The sequence below is a fragment of the Agrilus planipennis genome, unplaced genomic scaffold, assembly GCF_000699045.2.
Source record: "Agrilus planipennis isolate EAB-ADULT unplaced genomic scaffold, Apla_2.0 scaffold341, whole genome shotgun sequence".
Lineage (NCBI taxonomy): Eukaryota > Metazoa > Arthropoda > Insecta > Coleoptera > Buprestidae > Agrilus > Agrilus planipennis.
This window is the reverse complement of record NW_020439095.1, coordinates 170,621-195,067: the sequence shown is the minus strand read 5'-3', so window position 1 is coordinate 195,067 and position 24,447 is coordinate 170,621. Positions and strand designations below refer to the sequence as shown.

The following is a 24,447-nucleotide window of genomic DNA, read 5'->3' as shown; positions in this document are numbered from 1 at the left end:
TGCAGTTACTGACTTTAAAAAGTGATTTAAAACTCATTTGATTGTGGTTTATCAAAATTCTTTTGGACGGTGTTATTATCTCATTCAAAAAAGGCTATATATTTACCCTAATTTTAAAATAATGCACAGTAAAAACTAAAAAGTAAACGTTGCGTTCAGATTCATACAAAATGGTGCTAGAGTTCCTGTTCGTTTTTTCATTGTTAACTGGAATAGGTAAGTGTTACTGATAGTTCGTTTCTTCATTTCGTTTTCTGTTATTATAAACAACACTGTTATGACCTTGATGTTTGTATTATAATATTATTAATTTTATTAAGCATCCTGGGAAATCCGTGTAAGACCAGATNCTTTAAATTGTTATTATTCTATTTATTCTGTTTGCGTAATTGTTCAATACTTCCAGATAAGATACCGAGGGATAAAAGTAATTTAACAATTTTCGTTTAAATTACTTTCTCGTTTATGTACCGAAAATGACCTACTTTTGTTTTGTTTCAATTTCAATTACAGTTTCGTCCTACGTAAATAGGTATTTAGATCATCATAAAAAATGCATGATTATCTCTTATTCTGACTGAATTACATTATTTTAAGTTTGTTAAATTAATTAACTGAGTAATATATTAACATGCGATATGCATCTACCTATTGCAAATATTTTATTGTATATGTGTGTAAATTAGGTTGCGTGTAGTTTTGATAATCCCCGAAAGCTCTAAATGAATGTATGAGAGTGATTCAAACGCTAAAAATTTACTCCAGAATAAAAACAAACGAGTATTAGACTGTATCTTATCAAGATTGCCATGGAGACGCCAGTTTACTGTAGATAGCATTTACGAATTTTCAGATTAACTGTAACGAAAGATACAAAAGTCGTTTATTTTTTCATTTCATCGAAGCTTTCTTCGTATCTAATCTAGATCGATAATAAATTTCACCACCATTATAAATGCATTATATTTAAACAAGGTTTTTATTAATGTTTTCTAGAGTGTAAAGAGTAAAAGTTGGTTATTAATTCGTTAATAATTTGACAGTATGATGATTCCAAAGATACATTGTTTGTTATCCTTCGTGAGTTTGTTATTTGTTTGCAACGTGTTGGGACAAGAAAACGCCGGCAATTCAGTTGCTCCAGCACTGATAGAATGTTATAACACTTCAAGATATTTAAACAGAGAAAGTAGGCCTCCGGCTACAATAAACGTCTTGATTGACCTAATTAGGAAAGTTGAAAATGGACCTTCGGCACAGGACATGAGGGAATATGCCACGGAGTTTATACACAGGTAGTGTACAAGATCATTATTTTGTCTGTTGCGCATGTTTTGCTCTCTAATCGTAAAACAAATGATACATTAGTCATATTCCTTTTTAAAAATGTTTTACCCACCTTAATTTAAACGTGATGATAAGCGTTACGTAGTTCGTAGTGTATGCATTCATAAGGTCAAATCAACACGCTGTTGATTATCATCATTGCGATAACGGCAAAATTTTAAATTGCTGAAGTATGAACAGAAAGTAGGTTTGAAGGAAAATATATTTCGTAAAGTAAATAAAAATTATAAACTTAATTGTAAAAATTATTCGGTCATAAAACGGTACTTATCTACGTTCAAATATTTCAAAATAAACCGTTTCAGTTCAGTTTAATTATTTTAAAAATATTAAAAGTTTATATTGTTACAGTTAGAAATAGAGGTGCATACATAATATGTCGCTTTTTATCTGTTTTTCTAAACACTTTTGGTAAACTACGCAGTTGATTTATTTAAACTAACCTATCTATTTAAGACTATTTAGTTAAATGCGAACATTTTGCGTGTTATAAGTGTAATATATAATAATTTTATAAGCCGATTGTATAAAGTTATTTCAGGAATTTAATTAATAAACTTGGTATGCCAGGTATATTTATTAGTAAATATTTTTTTTGGGTTGAAGTTTAGGTCGTGGTTGGGAAGTTTGCGCTGACTTAAAACCAATCAGAACCAACCTTCCCAATCATAAAATAATCTTCAGGAAGAGAGAAAAATAAAAAGAATAGAAGTCATGGTTGTCCTTCAGTTTTTACTTATTTCTGTTAACAAAACCCCGAGCATATCGTTAAACTATTTTTTTGGAAGCAGCTGAACCTCTGTTTGTTGAAATTACCTATTAACAATCAATAATGAATGCAAAAAGCTTCAAGAAAATTGTATGAATTTTATCAGCTACAGCTTTTACCACACGATACAGCTTCTGTTGATGAAAGAAGTTTATCTGTTAGTATTACTTAAATATTAAGAATTACACATAATTTTAAGTGTAGTTCAAGATTAATTCATTTCCTTTGTTCAAAATACGTAATTTTTAGTGTGATGTCTGTATAGGTATATGCATATTAAAATTTTTTATGCTCTTAAAGCTTTTGATTAATGCGTTTATTCGTTTGTCCAAAGTACGTACACTTTACTGCAACTCACAGTAAAACAGATGTAACTTTCAAAGATTTTGAGTCTTGTAGTATTACTAAATTTTTCAAAAGAATGAATCGTATCAAAGTGGATCATAATTTACATGCAACTGAAAGCGTATGTTTACAAACTTTAAATTACACACATGGAAGAATACGAAAATAAAAATACGAGATAAAAAACTATAAGAAATCGCCGATTTTTAATATGTAGGGAGTCAGATAACTTCTGATTTAATACAAATAATAACATAAAACTGTTATATAAAAGTTGAGTACATTTGCAAAATTCTCAAAAGAACCGCATTGTGAGTAAATTAAATTGTGGTACATTATTTTGGATGAAATCACTATTAGTGTCGCTTTAAATAGTGAAATAGTAGTCTCTTTTTTGGTATAATAAATTGATTGCGTGCTGAATATTTTAAACATTTAAACTATAGTTTTTAGTATGCAACACATTATACATTATATTATATTTTCCTTGACAATTTACGTTGCCTATATACACCTAAATTGTTTAAATTATTAGAAAAATNTATTAATGCAAGCCTATAAAAATAAAATACTTTTAAAAAAGTTAGTGCCAGGAAGTGCAAGGTTATTTCCTAACGAAACATTAAACGGCCTTGAACTCGTAAGTGTATAAAATTTGAACAGCAAATATATATTTTTTTAAATAGTGTTCTCTCCATTTTATGCTTTCAAATTCAATCGACCGTACCCAAAGGGGAGATGAGAGCGTGATATGCAGCCGATTATCTAGATATCAAAGAAGGTTTAGAAGAAATGTCGAGAAAGATGTGGAGATTTTTGATCCACGCCAGTAAGTTGCTTTAAAACTAATTTTCCTTTATTGTCTTCAAAAATAGCATGAGATACATTATCATTATCATAGGGTCATCCAATCTAATCAATCTTCGCATTTACTGAAAACTAGGATATCCCACGTCCCTATTTGCGAACAACAATTTAATCTAGACCTTTCTTTGTCCCTCTTTACCCCCTTTTCTCCTATATCACCTTTTTCTTATTCACTTCCATGGCACCCTATACTCTCCTACTCTTTCTAATACCTCCTAATTTCTAACCTTGTCTATCCACGATATTTTAATCATCTTCCTATAACACCATCACATATCAAACGCTTCTAAATGTTTCTTCTCCGCCTCGCCCATCATCTACATTTTGCACCCGTACATAGCCGTGTGGTTTACTCCAAACAGACACTTTTAACAATCTTTCCCGAATTTCGAAATTAACGGTTTTATATTATATTTTGTTATTGTATTTCTGCTGAAATTAAATTTTCATCAGCTTCTGTCGTATCTCGTATTATCTGCATAGAATAGGTATTTTTTTAGAACGTTTATTACTTTTATTACTATGATTTTATTTTAATTTTACTACAGTTCAAAATTATCAAAAGGAAATATTGAAAACGCTGATGAAGAAAAATCTGAAGATCCACCAGTAGAAGATCCGCTTCCAGAAGAAGGACATGACGATACTAATCCTTCTGATGGAGACGTGGAATCAGTAGTACGATCATTGTCATCAAATATAGCAGAAAGTTCATGTCCCGTTGAAGGAGGCGTCGTTTACACTAAATGGGGTTCAATACAAGCAGGGACAGTTCTCGCAGGAATAGCTGCTGGCCTGAGTCAGCAGACCATTCAAACCCCCAACGGGTACACCATTGATAACAGATATGCAGCGACATTGGCTGGTAATAAACATTTTAAGACATTGTTTTTTAAATTACTAATAGTGATCGATGTTAATATGCAACATCAACTTGAAATCACTTTTCGATTTTGACCTACTACAAATTTCCTCAAATTAATGAGGAAAATATTTTTGTTGCTGTTGTCACTCCCCGCCGGGAATTGAACCCGGGACTCTTGGCCTTATGCACCAATGCTCTGACCGGGTTCGATTCCCGGCGGGGAGAAAATATTTTTCTCATTAATTTGAGGAAATTTGTAATAGTGGTCAATGTTAATATGCAACATCAACTTGAAATCACTTTTCGATTTTGACCTACCACAAATTTCCTCAAATTAATGAAGAAAATATTTTTGTTGCTGTTGTCACTCCCCGCCGGGAATCGAACCCGAAAAATTAATATTTTCGTCAAACTGCAATTTGTCATCTGTAATGCGAAATTCATTAATCATTGTCTCGCCCCTCCCCTCACGTTATGAAACCTTATCGCGTGGACCGACCTGCCCCCTCCCCCTCACTACTCCGTTACATAGCGGTCGCATTCTATCTATAAACCTGGAGCGCAATAGATGACGAAAAACTAAGATTATTAATAAGCAGGTATACAGAATTGTACTTGACTTGAGTGATCCAAATTATAGCAATCAAGAAAGGAAACTACACAGCCGAAAAATTGAATCTGAAGACGGTGGTCCCTCACCGAACTTGCTACATTCGACTTTTTTAATCAATCGGAAACTTCAAAAAGACTTAATTTTAAAACGCGCAGCAACTTCGGTACAAAATTCCATCAGTTTTCCTGTTTTTATTAATGATTTACGTTTCCTTTTTCTTCTACCTCTTCGCATAAAAGGGCCATAATAATGATTTTAGGCTTTATAGGAGAACTCATCTTTGCAAATGCTGAAACTTATAATGAAAAATGTGCAAGAAACGGAATACTTCTTCCGTCACCGCGGCGTCGGTTGTACGATTACTGCGAGTTACTTTGGAATATTTCCGGCCTGGCTCGTTAAGCCTTTGCTGTCTGTTATTTAATGATCGTACCATAGCAAATCTCTTCGAAATTTTATTGCTTCAGCTGCTACTTTAAGATAGACTGATTTTAAAAATTACTGTTATGTTTGGGAATTGATTCATTAGAATTGGTGAAAGTAGTGATAAGGGCGTGTAAAGAAATATTGGTAAATCATCATCATCATTGTAAGGTTGTCAATCCTAAGAATCGTTGGACACACACCTCCACTCCTTCCTACCCTAAGTTAATCTGCGCATTTCCCTAAAACTATAAAAAAAACTTTTGGGTGTTTCATTCCCACCAGCCAGTAATGCTGGTGGGCGGGCAGTCCCTCCGGGCTATGCCGGAAGGTAGGGCGGAAGGTCTTCTTCAGCCTGCTTTCAGGAATCGTGGGAATGGGTGGGTGGTGGTTCGGGTGAGAAAGTTGAGACGGACGAAATGAAGACAGNGAAATTAATGTAAATATTTTATTTTTTTTCTCTCTCTTTGGGCTGGTTTTCAAAACAAAGTTAAATGTATAAGGCAAATCAAATGTTTAAAGATAGCGGAAAGGGAAAAAGAAAATTAAAATAAGATCATACTATTTACATAAAATAACTGCCAGTTAATAGTTTATTTATATTAGGTGATAAGTAAAATTAAGTTACGTTCTGTAGGAGACCTTTCGGAAGTAGCTCTTCTGCAAGGAGTAACAACTGGTAATGTTGTGGTTGGCGCTAAGGGTGGTTGGAACAGCACCGTCATTCCACGTTGGTACTTCGTTGAAAAAACGACTAATTTGGAAATGACAGATGCAGAAATAAGAGCAGGGTTGGATGGTCTGATATTGGGTACCAACGTGCAGTCGTGGTATTCTTCGTACCCTTCTTTAAAATTGTCCCAACTTCTTGATATGTACTACTCGCCAAGGGGCGTATTAGATAACAACATAAGAGCGTGTAACAGGAATACTCTTCTTACTACAGTAGCTCCCGAAAACGATTTGGTTACTCAAGCAGTTGGTTTTAGTTTTGAGTTGGATGACTACGCCACCTTACCCGGCACTCTTTCACCAGAAGGGGTGCAAGCCTTTAGTAAATCAGCAACGTCCGATTTTCTCACATATGCCCGTTAGTATGATCAATAAATTCTCATGATGTGCAATGATAATCAAATAGGTACTTTGCAGCCCAATTCAACGATGTCAGCTGTTTAAGTGAGGGAGATACAGTACAAAGAGCTTCTAGTGACATTGTTATTGTTCTAGACACACAATGGTCTTACGCTGTAATACAAACAGCTCTCTCGTAAGTATTGGGACGTGACCTGAAGCCAGCTTTAAAATTAATTAAATAAAACTTGTAGATACCTCTTCGATAACATTGACGTAAACATTTACGATGGAAGTAATTATACCATTATCAACGGTTACGATGGTGCGATAATCATGAACACGTCCAACAGCATTGTAGATTTTTATGAATATTACAATCTCACTGTTCACAATAATTGTAAGTAGAAACGAAAAAAAGTTCTCATGGCACGCGTTTTAATCGCTCATACAAATGACGTTTGACCAACTTTTAATTAATAATTAATTAATAAATTCGAAACTCCTCTTCATATCTACGCTTTCGATGAATTGCTGACTAAAAACCGAACGTTCAAGCTAAATCTAATAGTCTAAATTCAAGAATCTAGATCAAACTTTAGTAACTGCTCCACCTGGTCTGATCCAAGTTTTCCTGTGGTTTCCTTGGATCATTTAGACAAATACTAGGACAGTAATTTCCACGTATAATAATAATCTTTCATTCCCTTTTTGCCTTCATTTCATCCACCTCATCTGTCTCTCCTTAGCCCTCACCCATCCGTTCCCACAATGCCTAAAAGTGGAATGATTAGAGCTTTCCATCCTACCCTTCAACGTTGTACTAAAAGTGTGAGTGGAAGGGACTGCTATCCACCACCATTAGTAGCTGGTGGAAATTAAACACGTAAAACTTTTTAATCTAACGTTCTTTACGTACATCTTTGCTTGTATCTATCTGTTAATCATCATCATAAGGTCGTCAGTCCTAAGACTGGTTGGACACGCACCTCCACCCTTTCCTATCCTGAGCTAATCTTCGCATTTCCCTAAAACTTAGTTATCTTGTCCCATTTAACGTTGCTATATACGCACTCTTTCCTTTCCCTGTCGTTTTCTCTATTGTTACCCGTAAAGCCAGAATGCCCCCCCGCGTTCCTCTATTTCTTCTAACCCCAAATTGATCTTCCCCTTTTTTGCATCCTCCTCTGTACAATACTGGCTAAGATTTTTGACGCATGGAAAGTTAAGCTAATTGTTCTAAATGTCTTGCACCTATCCTTGCCTCTCTTTTTAGGTATGGTTACTACCACGTTCCGTTTATAATCCTTTGGGACTTTTGGTCCTGCATGTTTTAGAATTCCCCCCTGTATCCCATCTACCCCTGGCGCCTTATTATTCATTAAGTTTTTTAATGCTACACCGAACTCTTCTCTCATTATGGGATAACCTAGCTCATCTATCTCTACACTATCTTCCCATCTGTTAATAGCAGGATAATAATTACTATTCGATTCTCATAAAAAATATAAACTATATGCATTTTATCATCCTGATTCCTTATTCAGTCAGCGGTTCGGATTGGTCTATCATTTATGAGAACCATGTGCTATATATGCCTAGTACTTTGTATAAATTTCTCTTCGTTTCATTTTCAATAACTTTGATATTGTTTGCAATTATGTAATAACGGCTCGTTTATTATTCCAGTTACATCTGGGTTTGACTTCCGTACGGCGTTTAATGAAGTTGAAAAAATAGCTAGGGCAAGAATGGACAATGCTACAATTACCCAATCGTTAGGAGGACAATCGTTGATTGCTCTTTTCGTACCTTACACACAAACTATTTCAGATAGTGATAAACAGTGGATTTCTGAGAGGAAAACAGTGTTTAAATCCTATATTCCAGGTAGGAGAAGTTAATATTTAAAAAACACAAAACAAAATCATTTTTCACATTCTTATTAATTTAGGCATTGTTTTCGCTACACTGGCTTCATAAGAAGATCCGGATTTAAAGAAGTTATAAATATATGTACTCTATTACTGTTGTCTCAGGATTTGATAGAAACAAATTTAAGTAGTGGTGATTTTCAAAAATTTTAGCTATATGCTCTGCCTTTTCAGGACTTTAAATGAAAATTTAATTTTTATGTTTATTTTTTAATTGGGTCTCTCGTTCTTCATTTTTATTAATGAATAACATTCTGCGTTCTTCGATTCCTTTTTTGGACGAACTTTCCGTTTGTCCAACTACTTTTTACGGAATAATATAACTACTTATGATGCCAAATTACCATAAATTGTGATATTGGTTTTGTGTATCTGTGTTGAAATTTTTGTCACTTATTTAATATGAATTAACATCATGTGAATGTGGATTCGATTATTTATTTGCAAAAATTTTTGGATAAAATTTTGTTTCTATTGTATTTGTTGCATTTTAGATTTGAAACTTCTTGTCCTGGGAAGGAGCAGCGCCAGTAGCTATAATGACCTTGTCTACAGTACTTCAACTGATATTTTTACTTTACCCGAGAGTTCNTTTTGTTTCTTTTGTAGGTATTAAAAGGAAAAACTATTTTTAAAGGAAATTTGAACGTTGATATGATTACTGCTCCAAATCTGTTTATTTTTGTTTTAAATAATATTCAGTGGGAGCCTGATCAATGGCTTTTATATTCGAAGCCCCAAATTATACCTTGTCTACAGTACTTCAACTGATATTTTTACTTTACCCGAGAGTTCAGATGGTGCAACAGTAACTGACGCCATAAATTCGCTTGTAAGAAGAATTAAAGAAAGTAAGTTTTCGTTACTGGTTTCATTAATATTTATTAGATGACTGTGAATAATCACTTTTTAGTACCCCGAAGAATAATCAACCCAAAGTGTGGAAGCAATTGGTCTGGTGAGAGCGGCTCTAGTTCTTTTTATCAATACATTGAACCAACCAACGTGAACTATTATAAAATATCTCCCAACTACCTGTTTGGTGATGGTACCCGTACCTTAAAAATCAGAGGCGCAAACTCCCAAAATACATTTGTTGTTTGTAACTCAAGAACTGTTTCTCGTCCTAGTCAGAATAATACCAACAGTGATGGTGATGTTACTTGCGAAACGTTGAGATCTACCAATGAACTAACGAAGTCGTTAGATAACGCATGTAGCGGCTACAGCACAATTTCTTCATGTCCACCGTACTATTTCTCAGTCCAGCTTACAAGTACAACAAGAACCTTTCAATGCACAGGTAGGTACAGTACTGTCAATATGAAATAAGAGTAGCTTTTTCATGAAATTCTGAAGATATAGTGGGAATAAAATAAGTATTTTTGGTTCATTTCACATCACAGTAGGACCAATTTTTACTTGATTATAACATTATAACTAAAATTTTACAAGGTGTGTTCAAAAATAAACCAAATATTTGAAATAGCGCGCCAATCGGCAAAGGGCCCAAGGAGATTAGATGATGCTAGATATTACCGCCTCTTTTTTTGCGATCCTGCAAGTGTTCCTTAAAATGTTACAATGTCAGTGTATTCGTTGTACTGTTCGTTCCCCTTTACCTTATCAAAAGTTGTTTAGAAGATATTTCTTATTACCATTAACATTGTTTTAGACTCCATTTGTCGATATCCAGATAATGCAAAAGTTACAATCAGCCACGAAGGTTTTGTTTGTACAAGTGGATGTTCTAAGTTGAATTGGACAGTTGGTGTGTTTCTAGTAATGGTTTTGAAATTTTTGACGTAGACAACTAATTATGATAAATAAACAGACAAAACAATGACACATCATAAAATTGATTTATTCTATAAACAAAGCTTATAAAAGAAGTATCATCATTTTTGTAACATCGCAACATCATTTTGTTTCAATGGTACCTGTTTTTATTACTTCATTAAAACTAAACGTGCGCCTTTTTGGAATCAATTCTTTTATAATATAAAAGGCTGCCGAAAATTTATGCATTCATTCATATGGTATAAGTGAAAGGAATTATATATAATGTGTACACATCTATAATAAGTATATGTAGTTGTAGTATTTTTATTTTACTGAACATTTTTAAAAAGAAGTCTGTTTTATAGTCATTTCAACTTTTTTTAAGTATTAGTTAACTTAAGTATGTAATTATGTAGGAAATAATATATAAAATAAGAATGTTTAAGCTCAAGTCAATAATGTAGAGTATATAAACGTTAATAAAATAAATTGTTTTCATCTACTTTATATCAAATAGTATTGTCAACTCCTAATTCACCTATAAATCAACAAGTTTAAATATGTAAATATATTTCACTTGGAAAGAGTATAGGTGAAAAATAATTAAAGAAATAAACAAGTAGGGTACAAACAAATATGTATTTTTTTACACATTTTAATAATTATAATTTTTACAGATCTCTCTAAACTACTGTTTAAGTGAGTGGATGGACAATGTAGTTAAGTACAGATAGTAGACAGTATCCTTTTCCAATTGTAAAATTATACATATCACTTATTTAATTAGCAAAGCAATATACTCGCGTATATTAATTACTTATGGGTAATTTAATGAACAAATAAATAACGATGGTTAATGATAGTAATTAAAATCTTTTCAGTAGTTTTAATGCAAAAATGCTCGATAACTTTGGCCATGCAATTGTAGTTTTTGTAGAGATAAATATGATGCTAGTAAATATTAATTAATTAATAGTTGACTACAATAATTAACCAACTTATTACAACCAATAATAAAATTAAGAGATTACATATAAGGTATATAGCGAAGGATATAGATCTTTAGCAAAAATAGCAAGCATTTCCTCTTTCAAAATTATTGGTGGTTTAAAATTGTTTTTATTATTAATTAATTGATGTAGCATTCCAAGTTGTTTGTAGTTTACTATCAGCTTCTAATTTCTAAATGAGTATGAATACACATTTTTAGAAGTCCTACATGACTTTTACTCTTCTTGATGCTCACTAACAAGACACTAACTGACTACAGATCTTTAATTGGAAATACATTGTGCAAATATTTCTAATAAAACAAAGTGCATTGTGTATTAATGTATTACAGAATTTTTTACAAGACTTTCATTACAATACAAATGATTTGTAGCCAATTACTGAAATGTTAGATGTTTATTTATTTTTAATGCAAACTACAGCATGTAATATACTTGGTGGAATGATTCCTTCTCTCCTCTAATTTTGATGTGTTATATTTAATTTATATTAAAAAGACAACATAAATGAGTAAAAAAAATTATGAGGTTGTATTCCCACTGAAAAATGAACATATGATTTTTGTAAAGATGTATTAAAGTAATAGAATCAGGGAATCACACTTTCCCAGTGACTTCATCACATAGTGCAGTTAAAGCTAAACATTCTTTATTCTTCTGATCTAACGATACCATTAAGGAAGCATTTTTTATTTCCAATCGTTTTATTATAGCTTGGAGTTTATGAATTTCCATATCGTTCGATTCACGTATATTCGCCATTTCTTTGCCAATTCTAATTCAAAAAGAAGAAACATTGTTGTATCATTATACATTATATTATTATTAATCCTAACTTACTTTTCAATTTGTGCTTTTGCATGGGCTTTTAACGAATCGTACTTTTCTTCACTTTTCTGAACCATTTCCTCAGATGCAGCCAATCTTTGTAGCAGGGCCTCCTCATTTAGTTTATAGCGCTCTATTATATTTTTACTGCGTTCATATTTCCTGTGGGAAGAATTAACATTTTATATATATTTATATTATTTCAACAACATGTACATTAAACTAAACATACAAAGATGTGTCTGCTAGTATAAATTAGTTTCAACAGTAAAAGCTTAAACTATGTATGTATAAAATTCTTTAATGTTTTACTTACTGATGTACATCTGAAAAGGCAAGTTCTAAATTAGCTAAATGTCTTTTAACTGTTTCATGCTCTTCTTTTAGTTTTTGGATTTCATTCACTTTCTCTTGAATATTTATTTCAAATTCTGCCATTATTTTCCTGAAAATAAATATTAAATCTATTTGTATCAAAAATGAAAGTAAATATATTACTTGAAACTATTTTCTTCTTTGGCTAAAGTATTAATTTCACTTAACAGCCTAGCTTCTCTAGCTTTCAAATTTTTAATTGTCTCCTCTAATTCATTAATATTTTCACTATCATTTTTTGTAGATTTTTCTTCTAACTTCTGTTTTAATTGTTTTATCTCTTGTTTGTAAGCTTGTTCTTTTCGTATTAGTTCAGCCTGTGTTTTTATAATTACTTCTTCTTTCTGTCTAATTTCCAGTTCTAATGTTGCCCTTTCTTGCTGAGAGGCATTCAGTTGCAATTTTAAATCAGAGTTTTCTTCTTCTAAATTGTCTGAGATATCCATATTCTAAAAAATAATAATGTTTGGATAAGATAAATTTATCAATATTGTGTGCCTTACAATATTCGTTTTTTTTTCCTTCAATGCTTCTATATTCTGACCATCACTTGTGTTATTCAAAATTTTAGGACTAGCTTTTACTATACCAACATTTTTTTCAATATTATGAGGCAAAGAGTGTCTTTTATGATTCTTTTTTCTTTCAAATATACTATTATTATGATAAGCTGGTAATGACTTCCTGCTTTTTATTAAATTTATGTTAAGCAAGTCCTGTTTATCTTTATTTTCTTCAGATGTATTCTGGATACAATGTGTTATTTCTGACAAAACTTTTATTGGAGTTTCTGTTTTTCTTATTTGACTTTCTGTCTCTTCCAAATTAAAAGAGCATTTTATATTACAATCAATTTGATTATCTTCTGCATTAATTGATTTATCATCTTCTTGAGATTCTAACTTAAAGTGAAGGGGTTTTGCCTGAGTTTTCTCTTCAAGTAGATCTTCCACGCTTTCTGTATTTCTATACAAATCTTTCTTACATCTGGAAGTATCTTTATTTTGCTTATTATCCAATTCCTCTAGTGATATCTTATCTTCTAAACAAAAGGTATCTAACAATTTATTATTAGTTGTGGGATTTTTGTTTTCATCAAATGTGCAGTCTTTAATGTTATCTTGACTATCTGATTTACTTGTATCGTCACTAGATGCTAAACTATTTTCTTGTTCTTGAATAAAATTTGAAACGTTTTCCTGGGTGGTATTAGTAGCTGTAATATCTAACAGTTTACTGTATAAACCATCTTTCTTATTTTTATCCAGAGAAGAATCTGGAGTGTCTTTACATGATGACACTTCTACTTCTTCAGGAAATGTTTCCTTTATTATGGATTCGTCAGAAGCCCTATAAAAGAAGATTATTTCATTTATATCTGAAACTGTGCACAAGTTATAACTTACGACGATTTAAACAGAGGATCAAATTCTGTTAGAATTGATAATCTTGGATGGGTAATGACTGGTGAATCATATATTCCTAAAAACACAAATGTTTCACATATAATAATACAGTAATCAATAAATTACAAATACTGGCGAATTATTTTTACTTTTTTAATGTGATCTGGAAAATGTAGTATATTACAAATTAAAAAATTAAAAACATGTGAAGAAAACACAAAAGTGAGTCAATTAGTGCATATGTTTTTGTATATACCTAACAGTATCGTATCATGACGTTTCAGGGTTATGCGTCACCGAAGTAAAAAGAATGTTGTTAGTGCTCTGCAACCAACTCACGAAAAATTTTGTTGCAATGGATACAACAATAAATTAATTTTTACAATGTATATAAATACATATATGCATTAACAGACTGATGGGAATCAAAATAAATTTCACGTCACACTCCTGCAACGACCCTGCCTAAGAGCGCATGCGTAATTACTTCAAATTTGAGTCGCGAAAATTAAGGAATATACATGTACCTAATTTTATTTCCCATTATAATCACTATTAGGGTATAAAAAAAAATTTATATTTTTACCTTTCTCATTTGTAACTAATGCTTCATGTTCCGTTGATTCTTGCTCTACCTAATATAAAAAAATAACAATTCAGTACTGTTTATTAATTTAATTTTTTGACTTTACCTTTACCGTAATAATATTTAAAATGATAATACGTTCCTAATGTTTTATTTACTAATTGTTTATTTGTTTATTTAAAGGGTAGTACAAGAAAAAGTAGTGTGGCGAACTTACCGAATTATTTGAAATTAAATTGTCGCTACTGCATTCTCTTAATGGTAAATCGTCCATCACTAATGATTTACAAACCTAAGAAAAATATAATCATTAAACGAACAATTTTGAATAGTATTTTAAGTGTTAAATCTAATGAAGAAAGTAACGGTCAAAAGTGACATTTGCAACCGTTTGAACTTGACTGAAGTTTAAAATAAAATTACATATCGCCAACAACTTAAATTTAAAACTCTCTAGAAAAGGTATGTTCAACTTTTCCTTTTATTAGATCGATTTACTCAAAAGAAGAATTAAAATAACAATTTCATTGAACAAATTTATATAAAATGATACTTTTAATATAGTAATTTGCAAGAAATAAAATTAAATATTTAAAAATTTTCAATTTAAAAAGCAATGTATTTGCTTAATATAGGTTGGCAGAAACAAAATTTGAAAGAGGAGAATAATAAGAAAATTAAAAAGAAGTTATCAGTTTCTGTAAAAAAAGGAAGAAAAAAATGTCCTACACGTAAAAAGCCTTAAATTTTATCAGTTATTTATTATCAACTAACACGTTGCAGCAAAAATTAAGGGGAAGAAGCATATATGCGATGTTTAAAAGGAAACTTTTGGGGATTTATATGGTAAGATACTATAGTTTACTTATTTTTGTATTTCTGAACTACTTCTCTTTAAGAGTATTTATTTTATTACGAAAATTAGTAACCCTGTTAGTTGTATGGAAAATGGCGTCAATTCTTTAAAGGAATATTTAAATAACAAGTTTGAGATTATGAAGGATAGAATAACATTGTTGGAATATGATAAATATGATCGTGAAGGTATATTGTCTTTTAACTTATGTTTAATCATGTATTTAATTTATAAACTCTTATTTTAGACATTCAGCACCTACATTTGAACTTCCATACAGTCAAAGAACTTTTTTTACCATTTAATTGCACTTCTTCATCAGTTTTTCAAATTTTTAATGAAACTTTTGTACTTGTTGATTCACAGTTATACTGTATGTTGCCTGTCTCTGATAAAATAATTTTACAATTTTGTAAACAGTTAGAACATTTAAATGGAAAAGAAATATTATTTGCAAAGGTAAAAATATGGTATTGTAAAGTACCTGTTAGTTTAATTGTAAATAATTTTAAGGCAACAGATTTCCATGGCATGGGTTTATTATTTGTAACGCTGTCCATTGGGTATTCGTATATTTATGGATATTCAAAACAAGAGCAGCAATGGGTTTTTCTTCAGGCAATAAAAAACAAAGACTTTGCAACAGATGCTACATTTTTTGTACAAAACGCACACCTATATTTGGTTATTACAAATAGTAATTTAAAGGGAGCACCTCTCACGTAAGTAATTTAGAAGAAAGTTTTTTCTTTATAATAATTACTTATTTAATTTCATTTTAGTATATATAAATGGACAGGTATTCATTTCGATGAAGACAGTGAGCTATTTATTGGTAATTGTGATGGAATAACATCGTTTACAAACAATAATCATTCAGAAATTATAATTTCAACAAAAATCTTTAGCGAAAAAGAGGTAATACGATATATCGAATACTTTAAAATATAATACAATATTTTTAGTTTTCTACACAAGTGTTTGAATTTAAAAATGGCCAATTGATAAAATTACAAGCATTGAATATTCCTCATCCTGAACATGTGATTATTTATAGTCTTAATAGTACTATTTATGTAGCAATATATAACAGCGGAGGGAATCTTCATGTGCTTCGGTGGACAGGTACATATATTAGATAGATTGTTTTAGCAAAATATACAGCTGGCATTTTTATGTAGGTTCAAAGCTAATACCGTGGTTTAAAATGTTTACCTGCACAAATCTTGAAAAAGCCATGGTAACGTCTTTTAGGAGCAGTCCCTCGGTGTTTTTGGTGGAGAAGGTGTGATGCTTTCAATCATTTCACTAATAGGATCTTGATATGACAATATTTTTGTTTTGCAGGAGTATCTTTTAATTATGCAAGTGTATCAGCACACCTGGAAATTAATTTCCAAAATAGAACTTCGTAAAAATTTTAGTAAAAAGTTAGATTTTGGACTTTTAAAATACAGTGATAATAAAAATGCTCTTGTAATTTTTACTCTGACACACAATCAAGCTTTGTCACTTTCAGTCGTACCTTTTGATATTAGTTTCCTTAAAGAAGGTAAATTATTATTGAAGTACCGAGTTACTAAGCCTAACTTTTTGCTGTTTTAGAAAAATATTTTGAAGAAAAAGACATTCTATTACAATGCTTAGCTAATGTACAAGATATTGTAAATTTTCATCAAATGGATGCTGTGGATAATTCAGAATTATTTCAAAATAAGTCCGATTCTCATACCATTTTAGGTAGTAATAGAGGGGACACTGCTGCATCTGTGAGTTAGGCGTCTAATTGTTATGTACCTGATTATGTATACATTTATTATTTTTAAGTTTTTGGATTTTGAAAATTATCTTAAAGAAATCTTGGGAAAACTGAACAAAATAAAATCGCAACTGCAAAACCTTTTTTACATTAATAGCGTTGTAAGTAATATGTATTCTTAATTGGCACTTATTATTTAATTAATTATTTTGTTTCTTTTGTAGGTATTAAAAGGAAAAACTATTTTTAAAGGAAATTTGAACGTTGATATGATTACTGCTCCAAATCTGTTTATTTTTGTTTTAAATAATATTCAGTGGGAGCCTGATCAATGGCTTTTATATTCGAAGCCCCAAATTATACAAGGCAAAGTTCTCGCAAAAAGTATCCAAGCTGATGAAATTTTTCTTTCATACCCTAACTTTAGTAATACTTTTAATTATATAAAAAAAAAGTATATTACGAAAATATGATTTCAGAATTACTATTACACAGTGGAAACCAAGAGTTGCAGGGAAACTTTACTTTTGATACTTTGACTGCAAGTAGAGTATATTCCCAAAACGTTAACGATATTTTATTAGAAAATATTTACATAATTAGTCGCACAAGTCTAGTGACTGGAAGAAAGCAATTTTTAGAAATTAGAACTACAAATTTGAAAGCTGAATTTATTAACGGGGTAATTTTTTGTACCATTTGATAGTATATGTAATAAGTATACTAGTATACTAATTCAATTCGCTTGTGTTATAGGAAAAGCCAGCGAACTTTATTAAAAGTTTGTATAATTCCATTTTGATTAAAAACATTTCACTTCCGAATGTACTGACTGCGATTTATACAACAAATATTAACGGAGTATCGTTTCAAAACTTGTACAATACTACGTTTCAAAAAGGGAAAACTAGAAGAATTACTGGTCAGAAATAGTTATACATAATAGTTAATTTTTTTCATTCTTAAAATTTGACACATATTGTAGGAAATGTTATTGTTCCAAAAGTCAATGTTGATCACGTTACTGCTGTCACTCTACTAGGAAATAAAGTAGAAGAACTTTTTACCACATCAACAGAACAGACTGTAGCTTCTTCGCTTCAATTAAAAAATGTTAACGCCAATAATTTGGATGTAGTGCTCATTAATAATATCGATTTCAATTCAGAAGTTGCTACATCTGAAAACAATAGAATAAAGGGTAGGTCCAGGTATATATTGTTAAAAGAAAAAGTATATAATAATTTTGTCTTCTATTAGGCCCTATAAGTATAGACAAGATAAAAATTGAAAATGATTTGTTGGTTACTCACGAAAATAAGAACGGAGAAATGAAATTTAAAAGCAGAGAGCATATAATTGGTACTCGAGAATCTGATTTATTACAAATTTACGATTCTAAGGTGATAATTAAAGGAAATTTGTATGTCCAAAGTTTGTTTATTGGAAATTCTACTCAAATTTTAGTAAGGGATGATAATTTTACTGAAAACGTTATCAATAAATACTATTGGTCAAAGAGTTTAAATCAGGTAAATGCCCTATGTACCATATAAAAAGTATAAGTGTCATCAATTGTTATTGTAATAATAAGTTGTTGCGTATCTGTTTAGGAAATACCAGTTCACTTTGAAGCACTACACGGGGTTGCTACCACTTCCCTTACAACAGATACCCTTAATTCCATTGCTGTTAATACGTTTCTTCTAAATAATTTAGATGACAAACCTGTATCTAACTTTGTATTCGAAAATTTGACTATCGTTGGAAGCATTAATTTTACAAATCCATCCATACAAGTGAAACAATTGAAGCAACTTGACAAAGAGATTGTTCGATCTTTTGGCCAGTACGTAACTTAAATAAATGTGGTGTGTAAATAATAAGAATTTTATGTTTTAGGCATGTCATAAAAGGTAAAAAAGAATTTTCAAAAAAACTTCGCATAGGCAGCCTTACAACTAACTTTATAAACAATGTCAACTCGGATTCTCTTATTAAAGATAATTCGGAAATAATTGATGGTAAATTTTGCTAACTATTTTAATAGAGCGTGTGATATGAAAGAAAACATTTGTAGACGAGAAAGTTTTTCATCGTATTATAATAACAGGAAACCTAACAGCTGAATTAGCCCATGTGGACACTATAAACGGAAAAAAGCCAAGTAAAATTGTTTTAATTAACCAAGAGAACTTCGTAAATCGATTGAATTTTAGTCATATTACAGGTAAGAAGTTAATAAAACGATATTGCTGCTACTGATATATCACCCTCAAAGGGTTGTCAGTCCGAACATTAACACGGACATGCACCCCCACCCCTTACTATCCTTTGCATTTACAGATAACTGCAACACCCCACATCCCTAATTATTTACGAACAGTAATTTAACCTGGATTCGCGTCTGCCCCTCTTTAGTCTCATTTCTCTCTACCCCTGTTTACTCCTGTTTCTGCTTCTGGTAAGCCTCTATATAATAATTAACCCCACATGTCTCTATAAATTTATCTCTTTTCTATTGACTTCCATAATGCTTTTTGTTCTCCATCACCTACTCGTGTATATCCTTTATGTTAATATTTATTTTAGTTAAAAATCTTGAAATAGTAAAGCACGACAACGAAGATTTTATAAATTATTGTTCACTTATCAATCAAATTTACGAAACTAATACTCTAAAGAAATTAATTGGAAAGAATGGTTTCATTGACAAAATCGACGGCTTAATAAAACTTAATAATTTGAATAAAAAGTGGCTAAAGGATTTTCTTTCAATGGTAATGAATTCTTTAATTTATCAATTTAATTGCTATAAAATTACACTTTCTTTGTTGCAATTAGCAATCACCATTACTGGCAAACAAAGTTCAATTTTTGGGAACTGTTACAACTGACAATATACAGGTGGCTTCTATTAATCATGTCGATTTTGTTAAATTAACTGAGCGGTTGTTTTATAGAGGATGGAGTCAAAATATTTCGGTCGCACACTCTTTTAGAAAACTTAAAAGTAGTAAGTAGTAACATAAAATTGTTTAGATTTCCCCAAATTGCAACCAACTTATTCTTATTTTAGGTAATTTGTGGACGGATGGTATTAACAAAATTAAAATTGGAGATCTTGTTAATATAAAAAGTAAAGAAGCGCAGAAACTACGTGTAGCAGAGGGTTTAATTTTACATTCTGTAAACTTTCAAAAGTCTGTTTTCGCCGACAGTTTACGATGCGACATCATGAAAATTATTGAATCTATAAGAAATCCAATCGTACAAACTTGGAAAAATGTCCGTGTATTAGGCTTAACAACCCTGGCAGACGAAAATTGTTTACTTGGAGAAATATTGAGAAAAAATATCGAAATCGCAAAAAATTATGCAGTTTCTGGAGAGGTACTTAGTAAAATGCATGCTTAACATAAGAGAAATAAATAAATATAATTCAAGGTAATTTTTAATGGAAACATTAATGCTAATAATGTTTATATCAAAGGCAGTATCAACGAGATAAATTTATCACATTTAATTAAAGATGCGCTGTATATTAATGGAGACCAACAGGTCAGTTTAACATTCGTTTTTTTTTTTATGTAGATACCTAATTGTATGTAACACTTGCAGGTTATTTCGAGCAAAACAATTTTTAATTATTTATTTACAAGTGGGGCAACGATAATTGGAATGCTAAAAGTTCCGCTAATAAACAATATAGACGTTAGAGAACTCGACAAAAAAATTGTGCGTCAGGCGCAACTCAATAAAACAATCATTGAAGGAAAAAAAACATTTTATGAGGGTCTTCAAGTTGATATTATTTCAGTAAGTATAGGACAGTATATCTAAAGAATATTGTCTTCTATAATTATATTAGTACGCATTCCGACCACAAATGTTTACAACAGGCATACTACAGGTGACGATTATACCGGCAGTATCTTCAAATTCATACTGAACTTATCTGTGGTTGGAATGTATACTAAAATCTGAATCCACGGTAGAGTTATGATTGGGGTGAAGGGTCGTATCCCAAACGTTTCGTCGGCAACTGCGGCCAACATCTTCGCCCACGTTATCAACGTAATAACATTGAAGAAGACTGTCGCAGTTGCCGGCAAAACGTCTGGATCTAACAGTTTATTTAGAGCACGGTCTTTCAGTTTCAATCATAGTTCTACTATAATAATTTTGATAAGATACACAAAAAAAAGAAGTTCATGTAACTTTTTTGTACGAGAGTATTCTTTGGTATATCCATAAACTATTTCACTTTTTGTACCTACAAATTTCAGGCTCGTCGCTTATTCGATGTGGAACCAAAAGTATTCGTTAATTTAAACGATTTAATGTTCATTCCTAATGTACGTTTTAATTCGGTTTTTATCCGCAACAACTTAGACATTGAATTTATTAACAATTTCAATGTTACATACACTTTAGAGAAACTTCTGAAAAAATCTTCTGATGAACATCAAAGGGCATACGGAAACTACTTTTTCGAAGACGTATTATTACTGGGTACCTAATATTAATAATATAAGAATAAATAAATTTCTATTTTTTCCTTTTGATGGTTTTAAGGTGATTCAGTAATTGAGGAAATAAATGGCGTTTTTTTAAAAGACTTGGTGATTGATGAAGGAATACAAAAACTTGATACACCAGTGATTTTTACAGATGTAGACGTTCACAGAAAAATAAATGTAGATAGTATTAATAAACATAGTCTCAAAGAAATTTTTGAAAAGGTATTGACACAGAAAAATGGCATACGATTTGCAGAAAATGTGGTAACTATTTCAATTTTTAATTACGTTAGATATTTTTAATAAATTAATACATTTTAGGAAATATTTGCTCCATCATTTGCTGTCGGTAACATCAACAGCGCTTATATAAATGGATATTTAGTTGAGGATTTCAAAAAACTTTTCGAATACAGTAGGTCAGAAATGAACTTGGAAAGCACTAAATTAAAACTTAACGACACCAAAGAAGTTGTTCAAAATACCATAAAAAAAATGAATGGTACGTTTATTTTTAAAAATTAGTTGTGTTATTTAACTGTGTATTTTAATTGTCATTTCTGTAGTTAATGTAGGTAAATATCTGTACATTGAAAATGCGATAAATTTGCAATTATCACTGCCCAGTGTAGAAACAGCATACACAACGGTTGACGATGGATATCTAATGTTACACATAACTGCAAAAGAAAGTGGTGATGTTTGTGGATTACCCGCCGATTGTCCTTGCTCTATACAGCACACTTTTCAAATTTCGCCCCATCTTTCCATACATCCTTTCCATATTGGTAGCTCCCAAAGAACCTTTTCTTACAGCGACGAATATATAACGGTTAATGTTATAACAAATGCAGTTAGCACAACAGAACGTTGCAGGTATTTGTTTAACTTTATTTTCTTTTAATAATACCATAATTGTCATTAATTTGTAACTTTAGTCACGAACACCCTGATAACGAGCTGACTCATATAACTTGGACGCGAAAGAATTTTCTAAATACTACTGGGTCTTCGTTTATTTACCCCGAACCGATTTTCGGATACGTATCAGGGGTAAAGTTTTTCACACAAGGAGATAACGTTTATGTCATTTTAAGTCGATACCACTTACTTAAAGGACAGAACAGTTTAAGATGTTTAGTGTACAAGATTTCCAGAGGAAAGGTATATATATATACATTGTTTATTTTACCAACAATATGTACATACAATGTAGAAATCTTCCCGAAGTGAGTTAGTTTTTAACTTAGTGGTCAGAGCATTGGCGCGTAAAGCCAAAGAGCCCGGGTTCGATTCCCGGCGGGGGTGTGACAACAGCAACAATTTTTCCTCATTAGTTTGAGGAAGTTTGTAGTGGGTAAAAATTAAGAATATGTCATATTACATATGTAAATAGTATATTAATGTACATTCCCCAAGTAGGATGTACTTGTGCAGGGAATTGGTATTGGAATATACAAAAGATCGCAGTATATATCATTTCAAATACATATAAATTTACAATTAGAGAAAATTCCTTTGTATTGTACAATATTAATTGTAGGAACAGATTTTGCTTATTCAGAAAATTGAGAGTAGTGGAGCCCCCGTTTTAGATTTATTTTATTCAGCTCAAGGCGTTGTACTCATAATTTGTAATACGCGGAACGACACTATGTACAACAACGCTGGAATATATCGTTTTGACGAATCATCTGATAAGGTATCTATTTCAATTATATTCGTCGTAATTAAATAATTTATTAATTAATTTTAGTTCATATTATTACGATTCATACCAGGGACTGGTTGTTCTTCAGTTACTGCAGTAGTCGAAAGTAGTGACAGCTTAATTGTGCTACAACAGAATAACTTGCCTCTAGAAGTTTATAAATATTCGCATTTTTATGATAATTACTACTTTTACCAAAGTTTTTTGTTAGATTCTCCCGTAATCAGCGTCTCAGCATTTTATTCCGGAGGTAAATTATAAAACAATCACAATTTTTAAATTTTAAAAGTAAATAACTAAACGTACCTAGGTACTTACAAATTCAATTAAATAAACAGCTTTGTTTCGCACAAAAGAATACCAAAGTCACGCACATTCACTACGGCTTTATTACAATGATACTGTCAAATGTTTAGTTAATCGTACAATAAATTAACTTAAAATAGCTTTACGTTTCTTGCCAAAACTGTTAAATGAGTAATAAGAATTGCCAAGAAAATATCTGGTACGTTTATACTTTATACACTTGGCATTGCCCTCTACTTTTATCTTAATCGTCACCGATTCTAAAAATACTTTTGAATAAAATTCGATATTTTATGACATTCCCTAACACACTTGATACTTTTAGTATTAATATATACAAAATTAAAAAATTAATTATTTATCTTTGAATATTTTCCGTAGGTTTTGGTATAAGCGATGCATTTTTATGCATCGTTACAGAAAATGGACATTTTTATATTTACTCATTTCAATATATTCAGGGCTGGAAATTGGAATCAAAAGGAGAGTTAGAGGGCCTACGGGCTCTTATTCCATTTGAAGTAAATAACAATATCTACATATTCGCTCCATCGGTGGCATCTAGTTTTCTATTAAAAGTTATGAAACATGGTATTAAGTAAGTATGAAAAAAGTTCATGAAGTTCTTTAATGTTTTTGTTGTATATATACAGAGAATATACAATATATTGTTTTTTTTTGTTTTTTAAATAATTTACAATTGCATGTATTTTATTGTAATCTCCTTAAACTTATCGGTTAGAAGCGTTTTGAAGGGGCTGCCACATAATTAAAACAATATTTTTCGTTTATTCAAAAGTCCTGTATACCAAGTACTTAACAATTAAATTAAACTGACTTCGAAAATATTTAGTTTTTGTTGTTGCTCAAAGTTGTCCCGCCAAGTTTTCAAAATAGGGGAGTTTGAATTTCACTAGAGGTGACCTAAAAATAAAGGTTGTTAGTACTGAAGGTCTGTATCAAAATATCTGTCAAGGCCTGTTTTGTGTCTGTCAAAATGTCAAAATTTTAAGTGATTACGTGGTTATTAAATAAGTATTTTACGTGTTTTAAACATTTTAAATGTGAAAA

The 24,447-nt window shown here is 31.1% G+C and overlaps 4 protein-coding genes across 6 annotated transcripts; 3 read left to right on the top strand and 1 right to left on the bottom strand.

Annotated features, from left to right (window-relative positions):
- The first annotated feature begins 3,008 nt into the window (after nt 1–3,008).
- On the top strand, nt 3,009–10,525 carry LOC108741904. Its single transcript, XM_025977465.1, has 11 exons — nt 3,009–3,101; nt 3,148–3,290; nt 3,877–4,193; nt 5,867–6,319; nt 6,379–6,496; nt 6,555–6,700; nt 7,990–8,190; nt 8,729–8,822; nt 9,027–9,085; nt 9,148–9,537; nt 9,910–10,525. The coding sequence occupies exons 1-11, from the start codon at nt 3,009–3,011 to the stop codon at nt 10,041–10,043; spliced, it is 2,148 nt and encodes a 715-aa protein (XP_025833250.1). The 3' UTR covers nt 10,044–10,525.
- Nucleotides 10,526–10,657: 132 nt separating this feature from the next.
- Nucleotides 10,658–23,551, bottom strand: LOC108741905 (myosin-10). 3 transcript variants are annotated; one of them, XM_018476879.2, is made up of 10 exons: nt 23,389–23,551; nt 16,293–16,459; nt 14,439–14,513; nt 14,222–14,270; nt 13,639–13,711; nt 12,733–13,579; nt 12,353–12,678; nt 12,171–12,299; nt 11,867–12,016; nt 10,658–11,801 (listed from the first exon to the last, which is right to left on the bottom strand). In XM_018476879.2, the coding sequence occupies exons 2-10, from the start codon at nt 16,314–16,316 to the stop codon at nt 11,624–11,626; spliced, it is 1,851 nt and encodes a 616-aa protein (XP_018332381.1). In that variant the 5' UTR covers nt 16,317–16,459; nt 23,389–23,551; the 3' UTR covers nt 10,658–11,623. The 3 variants fall into 3 exon arrangements, with proteins under 3 accessions (XP_018332381.1, XP_018332380.1, XP_018332379.1); XM_018476878.2 differs by having other exon boundaries at nt 13,636–13,711; nt 23,377–23,550; XM_018476877.2 differs by having other exon boundaries at nt 13,636–13,711; nt 23,389–23,550.
- On the top strand, nt 14,876–16,284 carry LOC108741906. The gene is made up of 6 exons (XM_025977466.1): nt 14,876–15,067; nt 15,121–15,265; nt 15,325–15,536; nt 15,591–15,799; nt 15,860–15,995; nt 16,043–16,284. The coding sequence occupies exons 1-6, from the start codon at nt 15,035–15,037 to the stop codon at nt 16,217–16,219; spliced, it is 912 nt and encodes a 303-aa protein (XP_025833251.1). The 5' UTR covers nt 14,876–15,034; the 3' UTR covers nt 16,220–16,284.
- Nucleotides 16,466–24,447, top strand: LOC108741903. The gene is made up of 24 exons (XM_018476875.2): nt 16,466–16,629; nt 16,683–16,846; nt 16,905–16,997; nt 17,061–17,262; nt 17,316–17,518; nt 17,593–17,758; nt 17,822–18,037; nt 18,097–18,368; nt 18,450–18,685; nt 18,739–18,860; nt 18,917–19,066; nt 19,429–19,616; nt 19,681–19,852; nt 19,916–20,229; nt 20,284–20,397; nt 20,458–20,655; nt 21,126–21,351; nt 21,415–21,623; nt 21,681–21,861; nt 21,926–22,235; nt 22,298–22,523; nt 22,903–23,061; nt 23,116–23,320; nt 23,758–24,447. The coding sequence occupies exons 2-24, from the start codon at nt 16,757–16,759 to the stop codon at nt 23,976–23,978; spliced, it is 4,473 nt and encodes a 1,490-aa protein (XP_018332377.1). The 5' UTR covers nt 16,466–16,629; nt 16,683–16,756; the 3' UTR covers nt 23,979–24,447.

What these genes read in the sequence shown, in the direction of transcription:
- LOC108741904 (XM_025977465.1), top strand. Translation starts at nt 3,009, where the DNA reads ATGCAAGCCTATAAAAATAAAATACTTTTAAAAAAGTTAGTGCCAGGA. An exon ending in ATATGCAGCGACATTGGCTG is followed by an intron (nt 4,194 to 5,866) that starts GTAATAAACATT and finishes TACGTTCTGTAG; the next exon opens with GAGACCTTTCGGAAGTAGCT. An exon ending in CGATTTTCTCACATATGCCC is followed by an intron (nt 6,320 to 6,378) that starts GTTAGTATGATC and finishes GGTACTTTGCAG; the next exon opens with CCCAATTCAACGATGTCAGC.
- LOC108741906 (XM_025977466.1), top strand. Translation starts at nt 15,035, where the DNA reads ATGTTTAAAAGGAAACTTTTGGGGATTTATATG. An exon ending in AACTTTTGGGGATTTATATG is followed by an intron (nt 15,068 to 15,120) that starts GTAAGATACTAT and finishes CTTCTCTTTAAG; the next exon opens with AGTATTTATTTTATTACGAA. An exon ending in AAGAAATATTATTTGCAAAG is followed by an intron (nt 15,537 to 15,590) that starts GTAAAAATATGG and finishes AATAATTTTAAG; the next exon opens with GCAACAGATTTCCATGGCAT.
- LOC108741905 (XM_018476878.2), bottom strand. Translation starts at nt 16,316, where the DNA reads ATGGCTTTTTCAAGATTTGTGCAG. An exon ending in ATTTAATTTCAAATAATTCG is followed by an intron (nt 14,271 to 14,438) that starts GTAAGTTCGCCA and finishes TTTTTATATTAG; the next exon opens with GTAGAGCAAGAATCAACGGA. An exon ending in AAAGAAGAAAATAGTTTCAA is followed by an intron (nt 12,300 to 12,352) that starts GTAATATATTTA and finishes ATTTATTTTCAG; the next exon opens with GAAAATAATGGCAGAATTTG.
- LOC108741903 (XM_018476875.2), top strand. Translation starts at nt 16,757, where the DNA reads ATGGATGCTGTGGATAATTCAGAATTATTTCAAAATAAGTCCGATTCT. An exon ending in TTTTTTACATTAATAGCGTT is followed by an intron (nt 16,998 to 17,060) that starts GTAAGTAATATG and finishes TTTCTTTTGTAG; the next exon opens with GTATTAAAAGGAAAAACTAT. An exon ending in TTGACGAATCATCTGATAAG is followed by an intron (nt 23,062 to 23,115) that starts GTATCTATTTCA and finishes AATTAATTTTAG; the next exon opens with TTCATATTATTACGATTCAT.